Source organism: Aulostomus chinensis, chromosome 3 (genome assembly GCF_037954235.1).
Source record: "Aulostomus chinensis isolate RoL2024-O1b breed Wild chromosome 3, RoL_Achi_v1.0, whole genome shotgun sequence".
NCBI classification, from domain to species: Eukaryota; Metazoa; Chordata; class Actinopteri; order Syngnathiformes; family Aulostomidae; genus Aulostomus; species Aulostomus chinensis.
Genome location: NC_141322.1, coordinates 18,294,917 through 18,320,222, shown reverse-complemented (window position 1 = coordinate 18,320,222; position 25,306 = coordinate 18,294,917). Strand labels below are relative to the sequence as shown.

The 25,306-nt window shown below is 39.3% G+C and overlaps 2 protein-coding genes across 4 annotated transcripts in view; both read left to right on the top strand.

Moving 5' to 3' along the window:
• LOC147268019 (sodium-coupled neutral amino acid transporter 3-like) overlaps window positions 1-6,978 on the top strand; it is a 33,678-nt gene extending 26,700 nt beyond the window's left edge. The window contains exons 12-18 of one of the 2 annotated variants that reach the window (XM_086199241.1): window positions 630-709; window positions 1,160-1,260; window positions 1,676-1,800; window positions 1,885-2,029; window positions 3,283-3,386; window positions 3,912-4,039; window positions 4,133-6,978. In XM_086199241.1, the coding sequence (XP_086055367.1) occupies window positions 630-709; window positions 1,160-1,260; window positions 1,676-1,800; window positions 1,885-2,029; window positions 3,283-3,386; window positions 3,912-4,016 (660 nt within the window). In that variant the 3' untranslated portion in view covers window positions 4,017-4,039; window positions 4,133-6,978. Of the gene's footprint in view, window positions 1-629; window positions 710-1,159; window positions 1,261-1,675; window positions 1,801-1,884; window positions 2,030-3,282; window positions 3,387-3,911 lie in introns of both variants that reach the window. The other variant, XM_086199242.1, reaches the window with a different exon arrangement.
• Window positions 6,979-8,908: 1,930 nt separating this feature from the next.
• Window positions 8,909-25,306, top strand: part of LOC147268018 (guanine nucleotide-binding protein G(i) subunit alpha-2-like) — a 55,918-nt gene continuing 39,520 nt past the window's right edge. For both annotated transcript variants that reach the window (XM_086199239.1, XM_086199240.1), the window contains exon 1: window positions 8,909-9,735. In XM_086199239.1, the coding sequence (XP_086055365.1) occupies window positions 9,618-9,735 (118 nt within the window). In that variant the 5' untranslated portion in view covers window positions 8,909-9,617. The remainder of the gene's footprint in view (window positions 9,736-25,306) is intronic.

Below are 25,306 nucleotides of genomic sequence, written 5' to 3'. Positions count from 1 at the left end.
ACTCGGTTTGAAGCACTCAGTTGCACTCAAGAAGTGACCGGGGCTTCTTTTTTTTAATCCAGCTTTTAATGATAGACAGGAAGGTAGAGTTCATGCCAGGCTCAAATATGGTGACCCCTGAGCTGTCTCATCCTCTCAGCTGAGGAAGAACAATTGCATTGGCATTCTCTCATGCACACTGAGAACAGGTTTGACCTTTTTGGAACAAAGTGATGACTGAAATGGGAAAGACATGGCATTTCTCTAAGTAGCCTCATTTTACTTGCTGCACATACCTTCAGAACAAGAGAGGACGCCTGAAAGACATAATTTAGATCAACTATTTTACTATGTAGTGCAGTAGTAAGTATTGACTTGTACTTCTTGTTATTATGAAATCCTTTCAAGTCTTAAATAGCAACCCAGGGGATCTCTCTCCTAACCCAGGCGAGTAAGAGCAGTTTACAAGCATGGCATTCTTAAACAGGCCAAAGCTGGTGTGTAGCCAGGGCAAAGTTAATCACAGGGAAAAAATTAGCTCTCTGTCATGTGTCTGGGGGGAGTACTGGGCAGTAAGGCGCGAGGTTGGTGGTAAGACGTCTGGGATGGCACTGCTGTATCTATGGTGACTTGTTGGGGTTCATTTTCAGACGGCCTACACCATTCCCATCCTGGCGTTTGCCTTTGTGTGCCACCCTGAGGTCCTGCCCATCTACACAGAGCTGCGCAAGTATGTTCTCATAATGGAAAACTTCCTTTTGGACAAGAAATCAGCTGCATAACAAAGAGGGGAGCTACTATGACTGCTTTGCGTTTGGCTGAGTCCCATGCACCGCTTTCACTTTATTTTGAAATTCACTGCTTGAATGATATAGCATGCTGTTAAATGCTAAATGTTCCATCCTGCTTTGAAGCACTCCTGCTTGTTGTCCTAAAACTAATGTTAAGTGTGATTATCCCTGCTGCTGAAGATGGTATTTTATAGTAACGAGGCTACAATGTGTGTGTTTGTGTTTGTGTGAGTTTTTTTGTATGAGAGAATAATATGAAAGCAGATGCTCTGATGAGTGTAGATGATTGTATGTGTGTGTGTGTGTGTGTGTGTGTGTGTGTGTGTGTGTGTGTGTGTGTGCGTGCGTGCGTATTTGTGACATCACATGGCAATATCTTCTTATTTCAGCGCCACCAAGAAAAAGATGCAGCATGTGGCCAACATCTCCATTGCAGTCATGTACGGCATGTACTTCTTGGCTGCTCTGTTTGGATACCTCACTTTCTATGGTGAGGCCTGGGCCTCATTTTGCTTCTCAGTGTCTTTATTTATGCCTCCACTAAGTTAATTCTTTCATATAGTTGTTTTAATATCCACATATTATTTATTTATTTTTTCAGTCAGTATATCACAGCAGGAGAACGATAATTCATAAGGCTGTGAGATATCACGATGCATTTTCCCCCTCTAGTGGTCAAACTGTAAATCTCACTATGGGCCCTGCTAATAATCTACATTACTAGATATGTATTCGATATATATTTTTGACCCACTTCAGTGATGTTCATATTTTAGTAAGCTTATAAAACCTCTAGTTGTTGCTGATGTCATACTGTATTTATGTTATTTCACATGGAAGTGTGAGTTTGGAGGGTGTTGTCATCTTCGGACCTGCTCTATTTTTTCTTTGTTTGTCTCTTCCAGGTGAAGTGGAGGCAGAGCTGCTTCACACCTACAGTCGCATTGATCCATACGACACGTTGATTTTGTGCGTGCGTGTGGCCGTGCTCACCGCTGTCACACTTACTGTACCCATTGTGCTCTTTCCTGTAAGTATGACTGTTAACTTGCCGCCTCCCATGCGCAGTGACTCTCCGTCGATACAAATAGTGAAACTTGTTTGTTACGATCAGGTACGCAGAGCGATCCAGCAGATGATGTTCCCAAACAAGACCTTTTACTGGCCGCGTCACATCGCCATTGCGGTGACCCTGCTCACCTTCATCAACCTGCTGGTCATCTTTGCCCCCAACATCCTTGGCATCTTTGGTATCATAGGTATGTAGAATATACCTGGGAAAAAGGCTCCCTGGATATCAGTCTGTTATGGTATTATGAGGAATCACATATGAACAAGCTCTGATTGTTACATAATCATGGTACTGATGAGCAATATAGGAATGGAGAAGAGAAAAATATTCTCTAAGTTGTGAAAATGAGCTTGTTAGAAGGCAAAAGAGGAAGAATAACTCCTGTGTAATAGTGCTGTGACCCTGTGGAGCAATGACGTGACAAAGATGAAAATAAATTCTTGGCTGCATCACTGACCTTTACAGAGATGAATGATTCAAGCAAGCCCACCAACAGAGAGCTGACTGCAGTTTTTTGATGCTTATTGTAACACAATAAGCAAGCAGCAAACTCAGTAAATTTCACTTTCAGTCATGAATTCAAAACAAGTCAAATCTGTCTCCACATACATTCCAATAACCAGATGTGACCAGATCTGTTTTCCTTACGCTAGACACAAATAAACACCTACATTATTTCCATCTGCAGAGAAAAAAATACGTTCTTAACTGCTGGTGCTTTTCCAGTGCCTTGTTTTTCAGATGTGTCTTGGTCTATTCCTTGGTGTACAAAGACCCAGACCAGTACATATTCTATACACTCATAGTACACCTCAATGGGCTTCTCAACATTTTAAGGCATTGTGAAACAATGACATCACCATAGTATCTCTACATCTGTGAGTCAGAACAGGAAACAGAGGTTCAGTGCAGAGTTCAAATACAAACGTCTCACTGGGAAAATGGCTCCAACATACATCAGTGAACAGAGACTGAACAGAGACTGGCAGAAATGAGAGTACTCAAATGCAAACTGAACTGATGGCAAACTAAATCCAGGTGAGAGTAAGAAGACACAGGTGAACTGCATTAGTGTGGGGCAGCTCATCGAAAGAGTGTGAAAACCGATCAAAGACGGGAAGTCAGTGCAACTCACACGGGGGCAGAACAGGAAGTGACAAGAGTCCAGTGTTAAAGGTCCAGACAGGAGCTGTGAGCGTCTCAAAAAAAATGGAGGTATTTTGAAATGACAGTGATGCCATTGGGATTTGTACTTCTGGGTCCACTGTGGGCATCAGGTGATCAAGCGTCCTTCAGTGCGACCCAGGTCACATTTGTATTTGTGCTGCCAAAAGAATGTGGTCACATGCTGCCCTGCCGGCCTGTAAAAGATGTCACAGTGACCAAATGGTTCCTGAAAGTGCACCTACATAATCAGGTATTTTATTCTGTGTTTTCCAGGTGCTACATCTGCTCCTTGTCTCATCTTCATCTTCCCCGCTGTCTTCTACATCCGCATTGTACCCAAAGAAGAGGAGCCGCTGCGCTCTGCCCCCAAAATCCTGGTGAGCCCTGTACAAAAGTGACGCAAATGATAAATAGTTTGCCTCATCTGTCTTATTTGAGACTTTTCTTGTGCGGTCGAATCTAAAAATGTAGCACTAAATAGATGCTCTGTGGCTTGAAAAACTAAGACAAACACAAAGATAATAAGCAGGGAGGCACTAACTTAAATGTTAGAATATAATAAAATGTTTGTACTTTTAAATTTTTTTTGTAGAGTTTGCAAAAGAACCCCTTAATTTTGATTGATTGTTAAAAGAATGTATGCAATTAATTGCAGCTATGCAGATTGAAAATAAAAACTGCAATTGCACCAGTAGAGGGCAGCAATGAGCCTTGTCTGTCGAGTCTGCTGGAAATGAAAAGATTATTTGATTTGCTTGATTTTTTTTAAATAAATGAAGAGCTTCAGTGTTTTTTTTTCAACAACAGATATTTTGAGTTGACAGGTTTTGTACATGTTTGTATTTACGTGCGATGATCAGAGCGTGACCCTCCTCTCCCCTCATCTCTCTCACTCTTCTCAGGCTGCCTGTTTCGCCGGGCTTGGCTTCCTGTTTATGATAATGAGTCTCAGCTTTATCATCATTGATTGGACATCAGGCACCAGCAAAGCCAGCAGTGGTCACTAGGCACCAGCCGTCATTTGTTTCAGGTTATATTTTGTTGATTTAGATCTGTGTTGTTATGTTACTGTTCTTACTTTGGATCTTGTTTGATTTTGACGATTCTGCATCTTTTCCATTAGAGAATATTGGTCACGGACGAGGAATGGAGAGTTCACTGAGGCTCTCTATCCCGGCGTGCAGCACCTCACTCTAATGATATTATGTAGTACTGTACATCCTGTCCAATTATGACAGAATATCTGGGCCAGTAGACTTTCTTGGAAAGTTGATTGTGTATTCAAACAACATACGCCAGGTGCATAAAGACTGATATTGAGATTTGGAGGCTGTGCCTTGTGATGTGGATGTAAAAAAAACAACAACAACAGAAAAAAGGCAATAGGCAATAGGAAGCTGCTCCTTATACACCTGTGCAAGCTGTGAGCCTCTGCAACCTCATGCCATCCCTGTCCGCTTCAAAGATGATCTGCTACTCAGATGATCTGCCACTCAGATGATAACCCAGTCTGAGGTACCTCCCTTTGAGTTATTTTGAAAATTAGAAATTTATTGAATGATTTTTATGCCTATGATTATTATTATTAAGTTATTTGAATAACTACATCTTTGCAATTCTGCAAAAACTTCTTAGAGTTGTATTGCACAAAAAGAAAGAAAATTGAAGGAGTGCAGCCTTTAGTCACTAACTTGTGCGGCTGCTGTTCACTCTACAGAGCCCTGGAGGGGCTGTAGAGAGAAAAATAGATTTTGTGGCCTCAAGATATAACTTGTTAACTCTCGATTTGATTATTTTGAGATCAAGAGCTATAACTTGTTCCTTCGAATGAGTTATTTTAAAGTCACAAGATAAAACTTGGTCACACAAATTAATTAAAGCTTTGGAACAAGTAATCGTATAATCTTTTTCGTGCAAAAGGGTTATAGCGATGGAATGAATAATATCTTTCAGCCTAAAAATTACTACACGAGGGAAGAAGCTTCATCTTGAGGCCTCTAAGTATCTCTATTTTCCATCTCTATGGCGCCTCCAGAGCTCTGAACACTTCTGATAGACAGGGTGCAAAACTACACAATGAGTGTTGTACAGTGTTATCATAACATTGCCAGAAAATATTATATAGATGTATATTTTTAATAATGAGAACCTCAGAAGATGCAGTATGGACAGGAGAGAATATCCTCACTTAGGTCTGACTAAGGAGATAAACAGATTTTATGTTTGACCATTATAAAATATTCAGATCACAATATAAAATGAATACCTTGGATGTGCAAAGAGGGTTTTCATTTATTACTCCGTAAAAGACGTAATCAGTGGTACTTAAGACCTCATCAGTTGGATTGTAAAGAGATCATTGAAAAGATAAGAAAATGACCTGTTTGTGATCATCAATGAGCAGGGATGACTTTTTCTCTTTTCCTGGAAAATTTCTTGTTATTTCTGTGCGTTTAATGAAATAATCAGAAATGACCAAAAATATGCCAAACAACAGGGTCCCTTCAAGAAGTGGTTGTGTGTCTGTAAACATTTCTGCTTCAGGCACAAGATTCGTCCCTTACAGAAACGACAGAAATGCTGTTTCTTGAAAAGTTGATAGTTAGCAGTAGCACTTTCTTTGATAAGCACAACTACTTTTAGCCATTAATACGTTAAAACACAAGCAAATGATTTGTGAGAAGCTCGCATATTTGATTGATGTATTTAAGGGCGTGTTGCTCTTTATAACAAAATCTTTGATGTATTAATCAATCTAATGTAATTTCCTCCAAATTAGCAATGTATCAATGGTAAAAAAATAAAAAAATATGGATGTCATCTCAAATATTACTTGAAAGATTAACAAAGTAGCTTGCCTATGAGCGATCAGTAGTTACGTCTCCTGCTCTGGTTTCCGGAACTAAATAGTTGGATGTACTGATGGAGTTGTAAGTGTCTGTGTTGTTTATAAAAGAAAACATGGCGCCACTGTATTTGAACTGTAGTAACCATATGCAGTTGTGTTGTCAAACCTGGACCTAGACTCAAATCGGGAGTCTAATTTAAGTGTTTGTCTCCTCCAGTTGATGGATTAACTGTTGTTTTAAACTCCATGTTTGATGTTTATTCGGGCGTTATCAGATGAATCTGATCCAGTGATGAAGATGCAAATGTCTGTTGATGACTTTTCTGTTTATGTTCTCTTGAATTTATCTTCTGTCGTCAGTGGTCTGTCATGGGCGTTATCATCGGATCATTTCTGACTTCTTTTCCGCCTGTTTGCAACCTGCTGAAAGTTGCTAGCGAGCTATTTTTCCTAATTTTTAAAAAAAAATGAAACATTCTGTCACTACAGACTACCGTCAGTGCTGTGTGGATATTATTGTTGTTACAGAACAAATATCTTTTTATCCTTTGATTTTTAATTAAAGGCATTTTGGTTGTCTTTGTGTATCCATATGCAGAGAAAATCATTTGAATCAGCCACTTGGGTATAACATGATGTCTGGTGTTGTTACAACAAATACAATTAGTGTCATTAACAGTTCTTCAGTGGTGCACGCAAATCATACAACATGCAAAAAAAAAAAAAAAAAAAGACAAAGGAAATTAAGCAAGAGGCAAAAACTTGATCATCTGTGTATGTGGCTGACATAACATGAAGAAGCTCTTTTAAGATCTGAGTGTTTTTAATCTCCCTTTTTGTGTGATTTACTCAAACCTGTTTGATTTCATGGTATAACATATTAAATATGTGACATTGGCCAGCATTTATAAATAATGTATATAAATGTATACCCTTTATATTCAATATGCACATCTAGTCTGTATAATGTAAATAGTAATGATAGTTTTAGTCTGATTAAAAATATATATGTAATAATTTTCAAAGTGCTTTTAAACCTTTTTGTCCTTCAATATGTGTCTATTTTCTTGTACCTCTATATATTTTAATATATTGCTGGCAGATATTGTACTGTAAACAATGTTGCAATAAAGTTAATGCAGTAACAGATTTCATTATCTGTCAGATATTTACACATCAGACCACTACTTATGTGGTTTTAAAATAACTTTCTTGGGCTATTTATGGCCTTCCTCTGGTAACCCTACATCATCCTTAACTTTATTTCAGTATTCAAACTCATTGAAAGGTGTAGATGTGGGGCGCAAGCAGGAAAGAGAAGCAGCAGGTTTTCCAGAGGCCTTTAGAAAAACAGATGGGAAGGTCTCCTTGATTACTAGAGTCCTCACTGGACTCTCCAAAGAGATTTGACCACCAAACCAGATTTTCATGTGTATTTGTTTGGCTTTTCCTTACTCAAATCACAGGTCACTTTGTATAGATTTTCAAACCCTCTGAGGCAAACTTTGATTTATAATTTAGTGCTGTATAAATTGAATTTCATTGTAAAGAAGCAAGTGGAGTTTTGCTAAGTTGTGGGTTTGTCTGGAGGAGGAAGTCCGCCAGGGGACACTGCAGTGCTGCTGAGGCAGATGGCGCTGTAGACTATCTTATAAAATGATAACGGCTCTAAGGCGATCTTTCAATTCGCTATTTGTATTGAACATATTTCAGGATTGTTTTGAGTCTCTCAAGACATAAACCTTTCAAAACAATATTCAAATGCAAAAGAATTTACATGCAATATCATTTGCAATCCCCCTTTCAGCAATTTAAAGAAATAAATACAAAATGAGCTGCTTTAAGTATTGTGATGCATTTATCCTAATTGAAAGCTCCTGGGGTTAAACTTTATTGACTAAAATCAAATTAATGCCATCAAATCAGGCTATTCTGTTGTATTTCAATGCCACTTCAGTGTAGAAATACTCTGATACTGATTGCATTAACAATTTCAATTCCAGTGATGGATTTTAAATAGCCAGTATTTCTTCGAACAATGCTGAGGTTCCTATATTTCATTTTAAGTGTTTCAGTTCTATTTCTGGTGAAATATTGCAACTTAAGTCCTTCATCTCATTTATTTAACATTTTAACACTGATTATTTTGCACACAATTTTGCCAATGTCCATTTGATAGTTCAAGTACAATTTGAAAAAATAAGCTATTTTAGTCAAACTGGATGTAGCACTTATGCACGAATATCCTAAACCAAGGTATTTCTCTCTTTTGGATATTTGAGCATTGTTGTAGTTTGTAGTATTAATATGAAAATTATTAAAGAGGGGAGGACAATTTCTAAATACAGGCTCTTTAAATTAGATGTTGTATTCATTTTATCAGAATTTTCTTTTCACATTTGGACATTTGCAAATTGTTTTGTCATTTGAATATTTTGAATTGTTCTAATAAGTATTCATTTTTGTTGTCAGGTCAAAAAAGTTTACTGGGATACCAAATATATCCATGTTCGACTTTTTGAAACTGGTATTTAATCCGGGTTCAGGGGTTATCATTTATCTTTAGACAAAGCTTGGAATAAGGTGCCCTCTTTCCATTACAAATACTTCATTACAGATTCTGTTATTTGATCCCACCCCACTGTCAACTAATCACCCAGCCAGCATAATATTCTCCTTTATCGTAACTTCAGAGTACAGTAATTTAATGAAAACCGTCTGTCCTGAGTCATTCATTAATTTCGGACTCTCGGAAAGTAGGAAAATCAATAAAACTTCCCCCAAGTTAACTGTTTCCCTCCGCAGTAATTTTAACCAAATCACATACCACGTACTGAGCCTCTCTGAAACTGTCTGAATAAAATCAAACATTCTCAAAACCAGAGACAACAACAACTAGACTTCCAAGGGTTAAATATGATATTTATTTCCCGTCAGGACTTAATGTAAACTTAAATGAGAAGGCAGCAGTTCCGGGGATAGGGTGCTCCCTCCTGTTTGACTTCATTTCCCACAGTACACTGTGAGTGGGCGGGGTTTTTCATCTGGCGGAGGCTGACACTGCCGCTGTAGAGTTGGGGGCGAAAGCGGCGTAGCTGTTTGTCAGGCAGCAGGGGAACTTCACGGCGGCTACGGGTGTGGCTTCAAACGTGAGAAATCTCAACGCTGAGAAAGAATGCGTAAAGGCACCGCAGATTAACGCAGACAGGAGAAATATAACTTGAAAACCGAGTACGTGAGTGTGTCTTCAAGTCGCTCGACTGGCGAATCCGTCCGCTCGCTTTTCAACTGCTGGAATACTTTTTCTATTTTTTTGGCGGAACTTCTAGACACCGTCTTTCTTTCCGTGAGTTTAACATGCGCTGATGTTGTGTGACCTGACAAAAGTAAACCGTCCCTAAAAATTAAAAAAGAAAAGTTTCTTTTTCCGGTCTCTGGGCATTTTTTCCACTCTTCTAAACCACCGAATGCTGGCACACTAGCTAGTTTTGAGGAATTTCGCACGCGAGAAATTCAAGTTCACGTCGTTATAAGGGAACTGTTGGGTTTGGTGGTTTTGTTTTGGGTTTTTTTTTTTCGTCTCCTCCCGCGGATGAACGGACCCAGTCACGTTTGTCACCACTCATCAAAAAGGGAAGTCGCATCACACAACTTCAACCCTTCTTTTTAAATTAAGGGTTTCCGCCGTGTATATATATAATTTTTTCTCCAGGTGATATTTTACCACTAAGCAGCAGTCCTGAAGCGTGCACTAGGAAACATGGGTTGTACAGTCAGTCAGGAAGATAAAGCCGCGGCCGAGAGGTCCAAAATGATTGATAAAAACCTGCGAGAAGATGGAGAGAAGGCTGCGAGAGAAGTGAAACTGCTGCTGCTGGGTGAGTAGACTGCCGCTGAGACGACACTGGTTTGCAGAAGTGACTTATTAATGATTACAGACGTTATTGTGTAACAGCATGAGAGGCTGGAACAGTTTGAGTTTAACAAACATAACGTCCTCTAGTGAGTTGTGCCACTGTGGCCTCCATTTCTTACCCCTGAAATGTTTTCCCTCACCACCTCTGGAAGAGACAAACGTGGCAACAGAGGTGCCATCACAAATGTAGTTTGTGAGTGCATTTGAGCCGCTGTGACATATGGGTTCTATTGTAAGAATAGGAAAGTTTGGATTCCAAACAAAAGTTGTGACCACATGACCCTGGCCAGAAATTATGTGGAGACATTTAGTAAATGCTTCACCATAAATAGAAGCCAGCCGCACGGCAGTCTGAGTAAGAGGTGAGGACTTTTGCTGAACACTCAGTTGTAGTCTGGAATTATCTGTCCCAAGCAGTTATCTCTGCTTCTCCTGACCATCACCTCAGCTGCAGAGTCCTAACAGCATGGAAATACAATTTCATGGGGGAACAGAATTTGACACAACTCCAGCCTCCGATTGGAATGGTTTCCTCCCAGCAGGAGTGGGCTGCTGGGTCAGACATGGCAGGGTCTGTTTGATAATGAGTGGGCTGCTGTTTGGACAGAGGGTCAAGAACCCTAACTGTTTCCAGAACTGGCTTGAGCAGCATTCCCAAACTTTTCAGCTCCAGATCCAACTGAGAAATTTGGATTCTCCCCAGGATGAAGTAAAATACATCATGATGAAATATACAGTCTGATTAATATATATACAGACAGTTTTATAACCCCTTAAATGTACAGACAGAATATAAGAATCCTAGCACACCATTTTGCTGTCTCAGTTAAGAATCAATAGTAATTAAAATTGTGAATTGAAGAAAGTTGTTTTTCTTTATTTATAAAACTTTTGTAAAAGCCCGTAGGTCCTACATTTTTTTTTCCCTTCATCATTGATCATGAGCAAAAAAGAACCTGATAAACTGCCAGTATTATTATGTTTCTATATTTGTTTGTTTGTTTTTTTTGCATGGACACACACATACACACACACTGTAATTCTCTTTGAGAAAGCAAACACAACCCACCTTACAACACTTGTCCTGCATACAGCATCTAAGCTTGGGAAATATAGATATCACAGCATTGTCATGCAATTCACTCCCACCCGAAAACAGACCACAACCCATTTTGTGTCACAACTCTTAGTTCCGGGGTCAAAGCACTCACACAACCACGCAGAACTTTGTGAAAGCGCTGTACAGTCAATCAGAACATCCCTCTTTCCTCTGCTGCTTTTAACCTCATGTGTGAATGGGAGGTTGGGCCATACGACTACTTGGTTAAGTTGTTCTGTCACATTCAACAAAGTCCTTTGATATGGATCATCTAGTGAAATCGGCAGTGTGACAGACTGGCCACCCATCCAGGGTGAGCCCTGCCTCTCGCTCAATGTCAGCTGGAATAGGCTCCAGCCCCCCGCGCGCCATATGACTCCTTAATGGAAAAGCAGTATAGAAACGGATGGATGGATGGATGATGGATGGTCTTTGTGAAATCCACCCTACCTTAGTTGATATTCAGCTCTGGGATGCAGACTGAGAAGAAGAGGTAATTGTGTACCCATTGGGTTCTGAAACCTATCATTTGTGAGGTTTTGGATGTGAATTCTTCAATTTCTCCGTTGCTGATGTGTTATATATCCTGCGCATTGATTTAGAAGTTCCACAAGTTATTTCCTGAAAAGAACTGATGTCTCGTCAAACAACATCAAAGTATTTTGTTTGTATTACACATTAACATTAATGCAGATTCCAACTGATGTTGACTCTGTCTCTTGAAAGCTAATTCAAAGGATGCTCTAGTTACACATCTCTATGTTGTACAGAGGTTGAACATTTCTTTAAAAAAATCCTTAAAGTAGAAGTAAATAGAATTCTCTCCACTTGTCAGTTAATACAAGACTGTTTATACAGCCTTTGATTTTTTTTCATTGCTCGCCCTGCTGTTTGGTCTCTATGCTACTTGTTTGAATCGGAACTATCAAACCTGCTATTTAAGTAATTCATAGAAAACACCAGTTTGTAGCAATTTGGAGATCCCAGAATCCCTAATTTGACATGTCATCCTCTTGCCTGACAGAAAACATAAAATTCAGCTTAAATTGATAGGGAACACAGACTGTGTTTTTCCTCTCCTGGGTCTTTTGAAGAGATGGCTGGTTGTTAAGTTGTGCCCCTGGTTAGAAGGCTAATTATATATGCTGCTCTGTACAGCAGGTTTCATATCAGTAATTACCATCCGGTGCATCGGTGAGGGTTGAGAGGAATTATAGCAGAGGTCTAAATCTTAACTGAGGGTTCATGAATTTGTACAAGTTGTATCATTCTAGTGAGACTTATTGTTCAAAAGGCTGCATCTGGATGTTAACCCAGACTTTCTTTTAGAGGGGTTGCTAAAAAGTAAAATTTTAGTAATTAATCAATTAATAAAAAAAAATTTTTAGTAACTCAGTTGTGCTCTGACTTACACTCGTGGATACTGCTTTCATGTCCTCACAACTCTGGACTCTAGTTCATGACTGTTAAATGGAATTGTTCTGTCTCCAATGATGTAATCCTTTGAATAAAGGATGCAGTTATCCAGTTCTCAGTAATAGCTGGAATCTTGCTATATCTATTAAGTACTGCTGAGTGTGATAGAAGTGTGACATCCTTCAGAGGTGCTACATCACACCTTCAGGTATGCTTTTCAGCACTCATATTCGCTGCCGTCGTGTGTTGGAAAAGCTGAAAATAGTCTTCCTGCCTCCTACAAGGCCACAATAGACTCCAGCCTGACTCAAACTGGATTAGATCAGGTGGACACTGATATTGATATTTTGGAGTTTATAAAAAATGAAGTCTAAGATCATAAAGATCACTACACATTCACATAATAGACAGGTACAGGATGAGTTTGACTCATGAAAGGAAGCTGACTTGCTATGCTTTGGTGCTAGAATTTAATCAAAGTGGAGGATCCACCATAACTGATATTTTACTTTCATGGAACAACCTCCTAAATGAGGGACTGATGAAATTACACTTGTCCCAAATCAGAGACCGCACACCTGGGTTTTTTAAGGTCTAGAGGGTGTCTGGGGCTTCTGGGCAGTTGGCTGCTTCCCTCAGTTGGTGATGAATCCCTGGGGTTGAAGGATGTGCCTTGTCAACTCAAAACGGAGATGATGAATCTCTTTTTGAATCATCTCTGCATCACTACCTTATTTTAGCAGCCAAGGTAGTCTAGGTACAAAAAGCTTCATCAAAATGGCAGCATTTTAGATCGTACCCAGTGCAAACAAATGCTGTTTGTTATATTAATGAAAACAACTTTATTTGTAGTGGTTTTATCATGTCTGTTATTTTCCCCCAGGAGACAGTCATTAGGTAATGTAACTGCTCAGGCTTAAAGATTCATAAAGAGGGAGCTCTCATTCATGGGCTTCCCTGTCGATACTATCCTTTGATTGACATTTCATCTCCTCCTGTTTCACCAAAAAACATAGTTCTCACTGCTCACCTCAGTTTATTTTCTATGTTCCTTGGCTCACTTACTTTTTGTAGGTCAGCATAAATGAAAAGTTCTTTTGGCAGATCACTCTGCTTTAACTGCTGGAGCAGCAGAGAGAATATTTCTGCATGCTGTACTCCAACCACAAATACACCTCAGTTTTAATTGCATATGAACACATTTGTTTGGAGGTTGAACAGCCAATACTGCTATGCATATATGCTGGCATGAATGCTGCCTGCAGGCAGAGTAAAAAAGGGACATCTATTTTGTACCATAAATATAGACATTGTACTACAAATAACTTCCATACTTATTATAAAAATTTGTGGCACATGTGTGGAGTACACACTTTTTTCCCCACAGCATTCAGTGTGATAGAGTTGATAAATGAAGGGAAATAAAGCTTGCTTTGTCAGACTGTGGTTAAAAAATCTCACAGAAGAAACAACTTGGTCTATTTTGACTCTTATAAACATCCAACATGGCTGCCAGGTTGTAAAATTCCACTCAGAATATAGTAGATGTTTTCTTTTACATTACACACTACATAATCAATTCATAACATAGATGATGCTACAGGGTTGAGGTAACATTGGATTAGTTACAAAGCTTCTCACTGCTTTAAGGCTGCCACAAGTTATAATAGAAGGCTGATGTACTATTAAGCCTGCAGCTTGTTTTAACCATCAAATGGTTAACTTAAACTGAAGGCAGCAGCCGCATTACAGCTCTCTTGCCACAGGATAGGAAATGCACTTTGAGGCTATGCGTGGGAGGGAGATGTAAAGAGAAGCTTAACACAACTACCTTATCTTTTTGCCCAAACACTCATTATTTTCTGTCAACATTCTTTTAAACCACAGTTGACAAATACAGTCATATCACATGTGGTCATTGCAGTGTTCTTGATGACATCACTCGTATATAGTTTGTTAAGACTTCGGTCAAGAAAAACAACCCTGAGAAAGACCTACAGTAGGCCTGGCTAATATGGCCTAATATTGATATGATGGTGTCAGTCAAAACACAGCCAGTGATGGTATTCATGTCATGACACACACAAAAAAAACCCCATATCTATAAAGATTATTCTAAAGTACTGGAAAAACAAGAGAAGAGGGTACTAAATAAAGCCCCTTCTGCCCTGACCAAACAGGTCAAATAATCCTGCTGTAGTCAAGGATATTTATTGGCTTTTATTGGAATGTTATGCACAATAATGAATCAAAATGTTGGAATGAATTGTATCTCATACACAATGGCGTACCAGTTTTGAGTTCACAATGCTTTAAAATGTTGCCCCTCTCTTTGTTTTTTCTTACAGCCACTCCAGGCCTCTGCAGGGTTAAATGTGCAGAGTTGTAAGCTAAGGCTCATTGATAATGTTTTGTTTTCATCACATACACATTCCTCCCCTTACAGACGGTGTTGATGTGTTGGAGCGTGAGAGTTGGGATGGAGCAGCTGAGTTAACTGAGAAGTCTGTGTAGCTGGCCCAGGCCACAGAAACAGTGGTTGCATGCCAATAGCAGTTTTTCGATTTCAGTCACTCTCAGGGAGATCCTTCATGCCTTTTCCTGATTCATTCTGTCTCTTCCTGCAGTATTTGACCTTTACACACAGAGCACATCGCATTTATTGTGAAAATTCCAGAGAAATCCAGTACTAAACATATTGCCTTAAGCACTATAAAAGTATTGTTAGCTTGTGTGTCATCTTTTAATTGGACCCAGTTCTGTCTTAATAATGAAATAATTACCAAATGTTGGATCAAATGAACTTTTTAAAACTTAAAACCATTCGCTACAGAAATGTCCACCATCCTATTCCTTTGTTACACATAGCAAGAACCATGAACTGTGATGCACATACTGCCATTTGAGAATTTAGTTTTTTATTGCTGTTTTATCAGTTTATGACATGTTTTATTTTCTTGCTGAAAAAAAGAAGACTGCCAAAGCACTAAAGAATGATATTTCAACCCATCCGATTTTTATTAAATTTTTTATCAACTGTTCCGTTTGTCTTCTAAGACAGTGTTCTCCTATGGGTTCCTCCAGGGAAACAGTTGCCTTCATTTCTCTTCAACACTTTCATTAGGCAACTTTCTCAAAGTTTTGCATTGCAGACACCGCATTGATTAGAGAGGGTGATGGAGCAGCTACTGCTACCATCTGTCTGTGCAGAGTTGAGCTGGGAAACCTGAGCTATTGCCACTGTGATGGTTAGAGAGGCAGAGAAGACCTGCATCTCTCACATTTTATGCTATTATTTGTTACAAAGTGTATTCAGTGCTCAGTTTCAGGAATGTGAATAGAAAACTGTAAAATGGGTTTTGCTGCATTAAAACTTAAAAAGTTGGTGTTTAGTAAAAGTCAAAACAACCTGAGGCATTCTCAGTATTACACCTAACATTTTTCATATTACGCATTGCTGCACAAATGCTGCTCTAGAGTCATCTATTTACTAAATGGTCATGTTGGGTGATGACAAAAAGTGTCACATTCTACTTGGTCTTTGCAGTTAGTGTTGCATCGACACTGATGGGCTCCCTCTTGTTAAAATTTAGGCTATTGTTGGGTGTCATGTGTAATTGCAGTTGGCTAGTTCCAGAGACTTTTTCTCTGGCACACCCAAGTCGGACTGACCTCTTCCACAGTCCTACAGCTGGCAACAGAGGACACTTTCACAGCTCAACAAAAACCTTCTGATAGACTACATTTAAACCAATATTTACATCAAGCCAAGTGGGCAAAAATATACCAATTCATGGGCTTTATCAAATGAACTGATGCCATATGTTTTTGGTGACTTGACCTTGTTTACTCAACAGTCACAGTGCTGCCCAATTAGCTGTATGACGCACTGGATAGCAGATCTGTAAGTGTGTATGTGAAGGGCCTGAATATCCTGCAATTACAGGCAGAGCTCTATAAAGCCTGCTGCTGCAGACTGCATGTCTTAGTGGAAGTCCACAGGGACCCAGCTGCACTATCTCCTCTGCTCTGGAAATACTGATAGTACAGAAAATCCTGCCTCAATCTCCACCTCTACACATGGCTCATATCTCTGCTTTATTTTCACTGTGTGCCTGCTGTTGCTTAAAAACAGTAGCATGGGGGTGAATAGTTCAGTGAAGATCTTATGTGGTCTTTTTGTATGTGTCTGTGTGGCTATTTATAGATACAGTCTTCAGGATTCTCCTTGGTTCTGGTCAGCATAGGGTGTGAAGATGTTTCACATAGGAATAGTCCTCAAACCCTACATGAAAATGAGGGTGGAAGGAGGTAGCAGATACAGCAGGGAGTGGGTCTGCAGACAGCTGTGCACAAAAGCTGTTGCAAAATGCAAACTGTCTGAGTGTGAGATGAATCCATGCTATAATAAAGAATTTTAAAATTTCTGTTTTTTGGGAAGTATTTTAAAATGGTAAATTGACACCCAGTGCAATATGACCCCCCCTCCCCCCCGTGTGTTTTCTGTGCTTTTTGTGACAATGTTACAACAACATGTTCTGTTAAACATTTTTTTAATTCACAACATTCATCTGATCTAGAATACTAAGACCTGTTGAGGAAGGCAGAGCAAAGTTTCATATTACTCCAAGAAAAATGTACATTGCTGCACCTTTTAGCAGCTCATGTTACACATCGTCAACTTTGTCACCTCTCAGATGGCATTTGTCACAAGGCTGGAGAAAAACGTGTGAGGTTTGATGGCTCAGGCAGTCGAACTTAGGCAGTGGCTGTGATCTCTGATGGCGACTCAGTGAAGACTGTGAGTTCATTTGTGCTAGACACGCAAAACTGTTTTTAAAACTAAATTTACTGAGTAAAATAAACCTTACCTCTCTGATGTTTTTTTTTTTTTCATGAGGTTGTCAGTCTCCTGTGATTTCTTGATTTTTGAAGAATGAAATTTTTTTTTGTATGTATATGATTTTAATGCCCTGATCCTTAAGTCACATCAGCAAATAGTTGAAGTCTATCTTTATCCATATTGTGCGTGAGGGACAGAAAAACCTTTTATTGTCAGGTTTCAGCTGGAAAATGATGAATATTATTCTGTTAAAAGCTGTTTAGTCTGTGAGGGCTCTGCAAATACACAATTATGACTGCTCAAGTTCATAACCCTCCATACCAGGGGTCCCCAAACTTTTCTCTGTGAGGGCCACATAACTTTCCCCTTCTCTGATGGGGGGCTGGGGTCAGTTTGTAACAGAAAAAGTGCAATAATCATGGGGTTGCCTAAACGTGAAAATGTATTGTTTTCCAGAAAGCCACACTACCAAATAACCCTCTCTGGGTTCTTCACAGAAAAAAAGTCAGGAAATATATAATGACACTACCAAATAACTCTCTCTGGGTTTGGGTCTAGGATTTTTTTCTGGGGGTTGCCAGATAGGGGCACGGACTGCAGATGGGTGGAATAGAATGTCACGCTCTATGCGTGTATGAAATAGTTACTAACTGACTGTGTGTTCACACCAAACGGCAATGTGAATTTTCACGTCACTTTATTCGTGAATATAAACATATTGATTCAGTGATCAAATTCGCACAAATAAAGTGACGTGAAAATTTCGCGTTGTGTTTGGTGTGAGCATTAGGGCTGCAACTAATGACTATTTAATAGTCGACTAGTCACCGACTATTGAAACGATTAGTCGGCTAATCGGATAATTATTAATTTTTTCTTAAATTTAGCATGAAGTTGATTTAATTATGTGGCAAATGATGATAAACTGTTATTGTTCAGGGGGCTGGGCCAAATGTGGAGGCGGGCCGTAGTTTGGGGACCACTGCTCCATACCATCACCACGCAAGCATTCTGCCCTTGCTTACATGTTAAAGTGCTTTTGGGAAGTTGGCTTTCTTTGTCTGACCATGTCATTAAACACACATTGTAAACCATTATCTCCCCCCCCCCTATCCATTTCCTTCCTCTTGCCATTATAGGAAATGAGCTCACCTCACTTCCCCTCCATCCACATCGGGTTATCCTGTCATTTTTTGCATTGGAAGGTCTGGAGCTCTTGGACTTCACCAGGGGTCTGCGTGCAGTCTCAGCTTTCTGTCACTATGTATCTTGAAAGCAGATAAAAGTAAAGCTTTTTAATTGCCAAAGTTGAATACTATTCCAGGGTTAAGTAGTACCCAGGAGGAGAGGTGGGATAGTACTTGGGTAAGTGTGAGGTGAAGGCAAAAAAGGATGATTTATTGTGGGGTGAAAGTTAACAGGATAATAAGTGATGATGAGGGCAAAGGGGTGGGCTGCTTTGCATATCTAATCAAGTGAAAGACTGAGCATGGCTGTGTGATCAGTGAGGAATTTTCTCTTGGCCTGGTCATAGTGGTTTGATTCTTCTCACTCACTCCTCATCTCTTTTAGTTTTGTGTGAGAGGGCATGATAGATTAGAATTTATGATGTAATTTGTCATCATCGGGTGTAACAAGGGTCTTGTTTTTGGTGTTGCAGTGTGCTGCTGTGTTGTGAGATGGCCATGTAGCAAAGTCTGTCTGGGGAGGAAAGGAGACTGTAATCTCCATCTTCAGTCCTGTGAAGTTTTCTGACTTGGGTGCTGCAGAAAAGTGAGGTTCCTAACATAACTTGAGCAGCAGGGGCCCATGTCAAGGTGATAGATGGTGGGAATAGTTTAGGTGTCACACTGGGTGAAGTATGTTTTTTTCCCCAGGGGGCTTCAGGGTGATTATGTTGTGACAGCTGCACTGTCAAGTCTGTAATTGAAAGGTCAATTTGTTTCAGGAGAGATGCCTGAACTCAGTTCTCCACTGTCTGGCAACTGGACATCATATAAATCATACTCTTCATTCGATGTCTTTGCACTAGACTTTTAAGGATGTGTGTCCAGTCATACTCTATAAATCTGAAGCTACCACAGAGTGCACAATTGGTGAATTTTTTTCCCCTAAGTGATAGCTATTACAATTAATAGAATGCAGAATTGTTAAAATATGCATGTGAACAATATGTGTAAAAGAAGTAAATTGACAAAAAATCCGTACATGCTTGATTCAGTCCTATGTGTTGTGTCGTCCATAACTTTTGTACTGCACTAACCTGTCTGGCCATATTCACCGTGTGTGACATATCATCTGGTCAGTCTCTCCACATTCCTGCAGTGCATGGACATATAATGGGGAGTGTTTCTCAACCTGTGCTGATAATTGTGTTTTCATTCAGTTGTTGAGCAAATGTCAAGCAAACTGTTGAAATGTTGCAGAAAAGAAAAGGCACATTAGGTGTATTAACATGCATTTATAAGGTCACTAGATTTGTGAGCTTGCATGAAGAGTTTACTCTTCTGCAAGTCAGCTGTGTTTCTTAATATTTATCATATGGTCACTGGAGTGAGTGAGACAACAGGTTTTTTTTTTTTATAAGGGCCGTATTGATTAGAAGCAGCTGTAAAGTTGTGTCACATTCAGGCCCAAGTTTTTATCTCATTGCTCTGGCAACACATAATGCTTGAAGATTGAAAGAGTCATGTTTGTGGTGGGATTTTCATCAATGGCACAAATTAAATCTTAGATTTGTTTTTAGTCATGTACTTGGTATATCAGACATGCTGGGGTCACTTCCAAAAGGCCTTCATCTTTCCTTCTGCTTTCCAAAGTATGAACCTCTGTGGCTACAAGAGATCAGGGCCACGTGCTACAGGAGTAGAGTAAACTGTACTATGCATTACTGTAGTAAAGCACACACTAAAATAGATGAAGATCTCCCTTATTAGCTTCAGTTCATCTGCGGTATTACATAAGACTTTTTTGCCCTTTTTGCTCCTTCTCTCTTTTAACCTTTTCATTATGGTCATGAACGATTCTACAGATGGAATTGATGTCATTTCCTGTTTCACCCATCACCCCCCTCTCATCTGTCACTTCCTCTCTGAGCTGGCTGCATGCAAAAGAGAAGTAGATATGAGTCTTTTGTTCGGGTTGGTTGAGGAAACCAGCACACCCATCCTGTGTCAGTTGCCCAGTTCTGATCCTCAGACCGTCTGTCGGACTCAAAAGCAACACTGCAGAATTCATACTTGGCTAATTTAAAACTTTTTATAACTAAACAAAAAGCAACCAACTCTTACTTTGAAGAAGAGTAAACAATATACACGTGAGTTTAACACTATAAGTTTAAAATTTACAGTTGGGTGGGAAAAACATGAAAATAATGTAATTTACACACACCTCAGTTGGCGAACAGCATTGTGTGTCACCTTTGAGGGACTTAGCTGTCATGAGGGTTTTTACAATACATCTTTTAAAACATAAGACTCAGTCACCAGGGTTGTTTGTCTGAGTACACCCCTCAAGCTAAGAAAAAATTTAGAGAGAATGTGTAAGAGCCATAAAAGATGGTTTGATTGTGGGATTTTTTTTTCTTCTACCCCATAAAAACAACTCTTAAAGCAGTGTGGTACAATGAAGAAACATGTGCAAGACCCCATACCAAGTAAGGGGGGGGGGGGATCCAAAAACCTGGCAAGGTAGGCTGGGTTATGCCACTTGTGTATGGGTGTTTGGCAGCCCTTGTCTGTGCTCAATATGAAATCCTCTCAAATAAGAGTTTAAAGTCAGACCACATATTGAAGTATTAACTTGAGACTCCAACAAACTACTCACAACTTTTAACCTTTTTATAGTGGAAAGGTGCTTTATTTATTGTTGCTACATCTCCTCAACACAGAGACAATAATTTAATACATAAATGAAAAAGATAGTGTTTTATTTAGGGTAGAAAAACATCCAAAGCTGTATTTCTGAGAGAATGAACGCACTGTCATTTCAGTTGTGTGAATAATGAGTCAAACCTAATGATAAAGAACACATTTTCAAACCAGATATTTAAGTGTTTCAGAAACTTCCTTTTTCCACAAGCTAATTTAACTCCTGCATGATGGCACAACTTCAACCTGTCACTATCAGGACAGTCTTGTTGAATTTCAAAATTAAAGCCCTCCAAAATATCATCTGTTGAATTAAATTTAATATAGAATAGGAATGTTTACACCTGCTCACACATTACCAATAGCAGTTTATATAGTTAGCATAGTGATTAAATGAAAATATTTTGGAATAGAAATCGATAAACCCATCGTAACCTGAATCTCACTGGCCTCAAAAGCTGAACAAAACCTGGCTTTAAAAGGGCGATTTATGTTATAAAAAAAAAGAGGAAATGAACATAAAAGTGATTTTATCACCTGAGTTTAACAGCTCTGTTTTCATGTTCAAGAGAAGAAAGAGCTGACTCTGCTGGTGCCTTCAGTGGCTCTCTCACTGGTGGGATTATGTCCTTTAGGAGGGTTTTAATCAAACCTTCTTTCACTTGTGCGTTTGTGTGTGTGTGTGTGGGGGGGAGCAGTACATTAGGGCAGCTGAGATTAGTCAACGTAATTGATGGTGTCAACACTGAAAATTCATTGACATAAATACTTTAAATCGTGCTTTTTTTCACAAATGTGACTTGCATGTTGCACTTTGTTTGATATACAGATCTCTTTTTTTAACCTTTGTTGGACTGCTCACTTACGGGATAATGATAAGTTTTGCCGGTTGATACAAAAGAATTTTTTACTTTTTGTTTTGTGCTGCATTATATACAGGTATACAGTCATCAAAATAAATTGAACTCAGATGTAAAGGCCAAAATTATTCACCTAGATTAAACAGTAGTCAGTAGTAGTAGCCAGTAAAATTGACAGTAGATCAAGTAGTAGAAAAATAGTTATACTTTGTTGGATGGTTGGATGTGTACCTGTGACCTCTACATAAATGGCGTATTTACAAGCAGAGGAAAGCTTCTTATTGCACTCGTAGTGAGATTAACTTCATTCCAAGCACCACCCTGTTTCTCACTGAGCAGTCTCACAGGTGAAAAAGAAACCAGCTCATAACTATGGGAAATTCTCAGAGGTATTAGTTCATCAGCTCCCTTCAAAGAGTTAGTTTCCATGGAATTATCTTGCCAGTTGTGTTACTGTGTTAATATGCCAACTGAAACAAGGTTTTCTTCCTCAACACACATTCAGCTGCAGTTCATTTGTGTTGAGTTCAAGAATTTGACCTTAAGAATGACATCATTTTGCTTTGCACTCGAAATGCCTTAAAAACAATTCTAAATTTTCTTCCCAAATGCTATTTTGATACCACATAAGTTTAGCTCTTTCCTGTTAGATAATTTGAATTGCAACGAAAAGCCTGACAAAGCTGTTCATTTTTTTTAATGTGTGTAAGCTGGATTTGAGTAAAACTAGCGAGTAGAGGATTTGATGTTCTCCTCCATGTTCTCCCTCACAGACCAAGAAGTCATCATTTTGGCTCATGTGATACTTTTGCCATTGTAAACATAGTAAACTTTTGAATAATAGAGGAATAATAATAACAACAACAATCAGAGGCAATATCAGGGAGACAGCCCACAACTTAATGGAGTTCGAAAGAAAATGAGCCACAATATCATAAACATGACAAAGAATATTTGATGTAATTCTCAAGTAAGCTTTGTGTTAGTACACACATTTTCATAAACTTTGTTTTTATTACCCTTTATTTCCATCTTCAACCTGGAGTTGTAACTAGTGTGTTGTGCATATAAACCCTCTAACCTGTCTGTGGGGCTATCAAGCGAAGTACATTTTCATCAGTATTATATTTTCCAATAATTGTGAATTACTGGTTTTATAGTACCTCCTTACCATTTTGAGGATTTTCACAGTACACATAAGGTGATAATCGTACTTGAAGTCTCACTCAACTTCAACTAGAAGTTCAAGCTTCAAATGAGGGAGAGTTTGACATTAGCAGGCTGTTGGAGGGGGTAGTATTTCTCTGTGCATACCTGGATGATTTGTGACCGCATTGTGGTCAATATGTAATGTACCATAGTATTAATAGCGAAGCTTTAAAAAACTCATCACTCATACTCTAAGAATGACCTTTACCATGAAACATGACAAGTATTCTGTCCCACATTATCTTTTCAGTTTAGACTGTTTTATTTATCTTGAAACCTGTTGAGAAAGCATCTTTAAGTTACTGAGTCAGAGTTCTCCCACACTGAGCTTTTTTTTTTTTTTTTTTTTAAACATACATTAAGCTACATTGCCAATTTAATCATTTGAATAAATAATTTATTTTGTCCATGCCTCTGTCTAACATCAACAAGCACTGCAATTTTTGACTCCATCTGAAGGTTACCCTAATATCAGGAGACCACTGATGCCTGGAGGAGTAATAAATAACCATAATTAACTTAGCAGGGAGATTTACCCTTTATACTTGAATGCAGCTTAATGATTGACTTAGGTTAGTTTGCTCAAAGCTGCAGCTTTTGCTCTGTATTAGGCTGTATTAAGTCTTTATTACTCTGGCACAAATCCTTGGCTATTTTTTGTGTTCATGTTCGCTATCTCCTGTCTCATTAGCTTACAAGTACAGACATTGTGGTTGGCACAGTGTTATGATTGCTCATCTGGAATTTTTGAGAGTGTGTGTCTATGTGGGTGCAGTGGAGCTGTAGTAATTAGCACCTGATTACTGCAGATCTTCTCTCCAGTTAACAGCAGAGTCCCATTTTATATATAATTAAACTGCACTTCTCAGCAAATGAGCAGCACTAGTTGGCCCTGGTGTCCCGAGACTTCCATAGATCATGATGAAATCAATCTTAATTTGTTTTTTTGTTGTTGTTGTTGTTGTTGTTTTTTGCATTTCAAAGCTGATTTTACATTTTTATTCTTACTAGAAATAAGGGGCAACATGGCTTGGAGGTATAATGGCCATCTTGCAACCATTTGATTCTCACTTCCCCCGGTAACCATGTCGACATATCCTTGAGCAAGATACTGAACCCCTAATTGCTCCTGATGGCCCTGCGATGGTCTGGCGACCCCTCCAGGGTGAACCCCGCCTCTCGCCCAATGTCAGCTGGGATAGTTTTAATCTCCAAGTAGATTTTGATGTTATTTTTGCATGCATCATGATAATTAGTGGATCTCAGCTTGCTCTAACCCCCTGTTGCAGTTCTACTTCTGCATTGACAGGACCATGAGGTAAATGTGTCAAAGGTTGACTTGACAGTGAGTAGTGCATGCTTGGATGAAGTTATGGCACAAAATATAGTTATATTGATATTATCATAATGAAATTGTGGTGTCCAAATCCAGATAATCCCTGGGTTCCAATTGTCTGCCCTCAGTTACTCAGTAATCTGTCAGTAAAATACATTATCATCTCTCTGGTTGGTTGTTGAACGTAGAACATCTTCACAGCACTGAGTCAAATATTTAGACAGCAGGATTTCCATTAGAAGCCTGTGGCATTAAGAAGTGCCTGACAGAAAGCTAGTAAATAATATCACTGTCATGTAGGCCTGGTATGAGTACAGCTCTTTTGGTGAATAGAAGCTCAAACAAAGCTTTGTTCCCAAGTTTTGACTGCCAACTGCCTATGACCAAGGCTCATTTAAGGTAGCCTGACCCCTCCACTTCACATACATACACCTGGTCGGTTTCTCCCAGTCACTCTGTGGCAAACTCCAGAGGACGACGTGGCATAGGGTGGGCATTTTGAGCCCTTTAGGTTCCCTTGTTGTGTCTCTTTGCTGCAGAGGAATGCTTGCAAAGTTGTGGTAAACTTGAATTGAAAAAAAGTGGGACTAAGGGGCTAAGAGCAAGATTTACAGCAGGGACAAGAGAAAGAGGGGCAAGGGAGGGAGAGGGGAGGGCATGGGTGAGCAGATTGAAAGAAAGCAATGATGTGGGGGGGTTGTAAAGCTGTAAGCAAAGGGATGGAGTTGGAGCAGAGCAGGGTGCAGCTGAGCCTCTGGCAAGGATGCAGCACTGAGGGCTTTATTGTGATTTGTAATTATGTGGTTTTCTGTGGGGCCTCAGTTTGGTGCGCTCCCACACTGAGGCTCTTTTTAGTCGGGGAGTATTGAGGAGGAGAACAGAGAGAGAGGGTGGGGCTGGG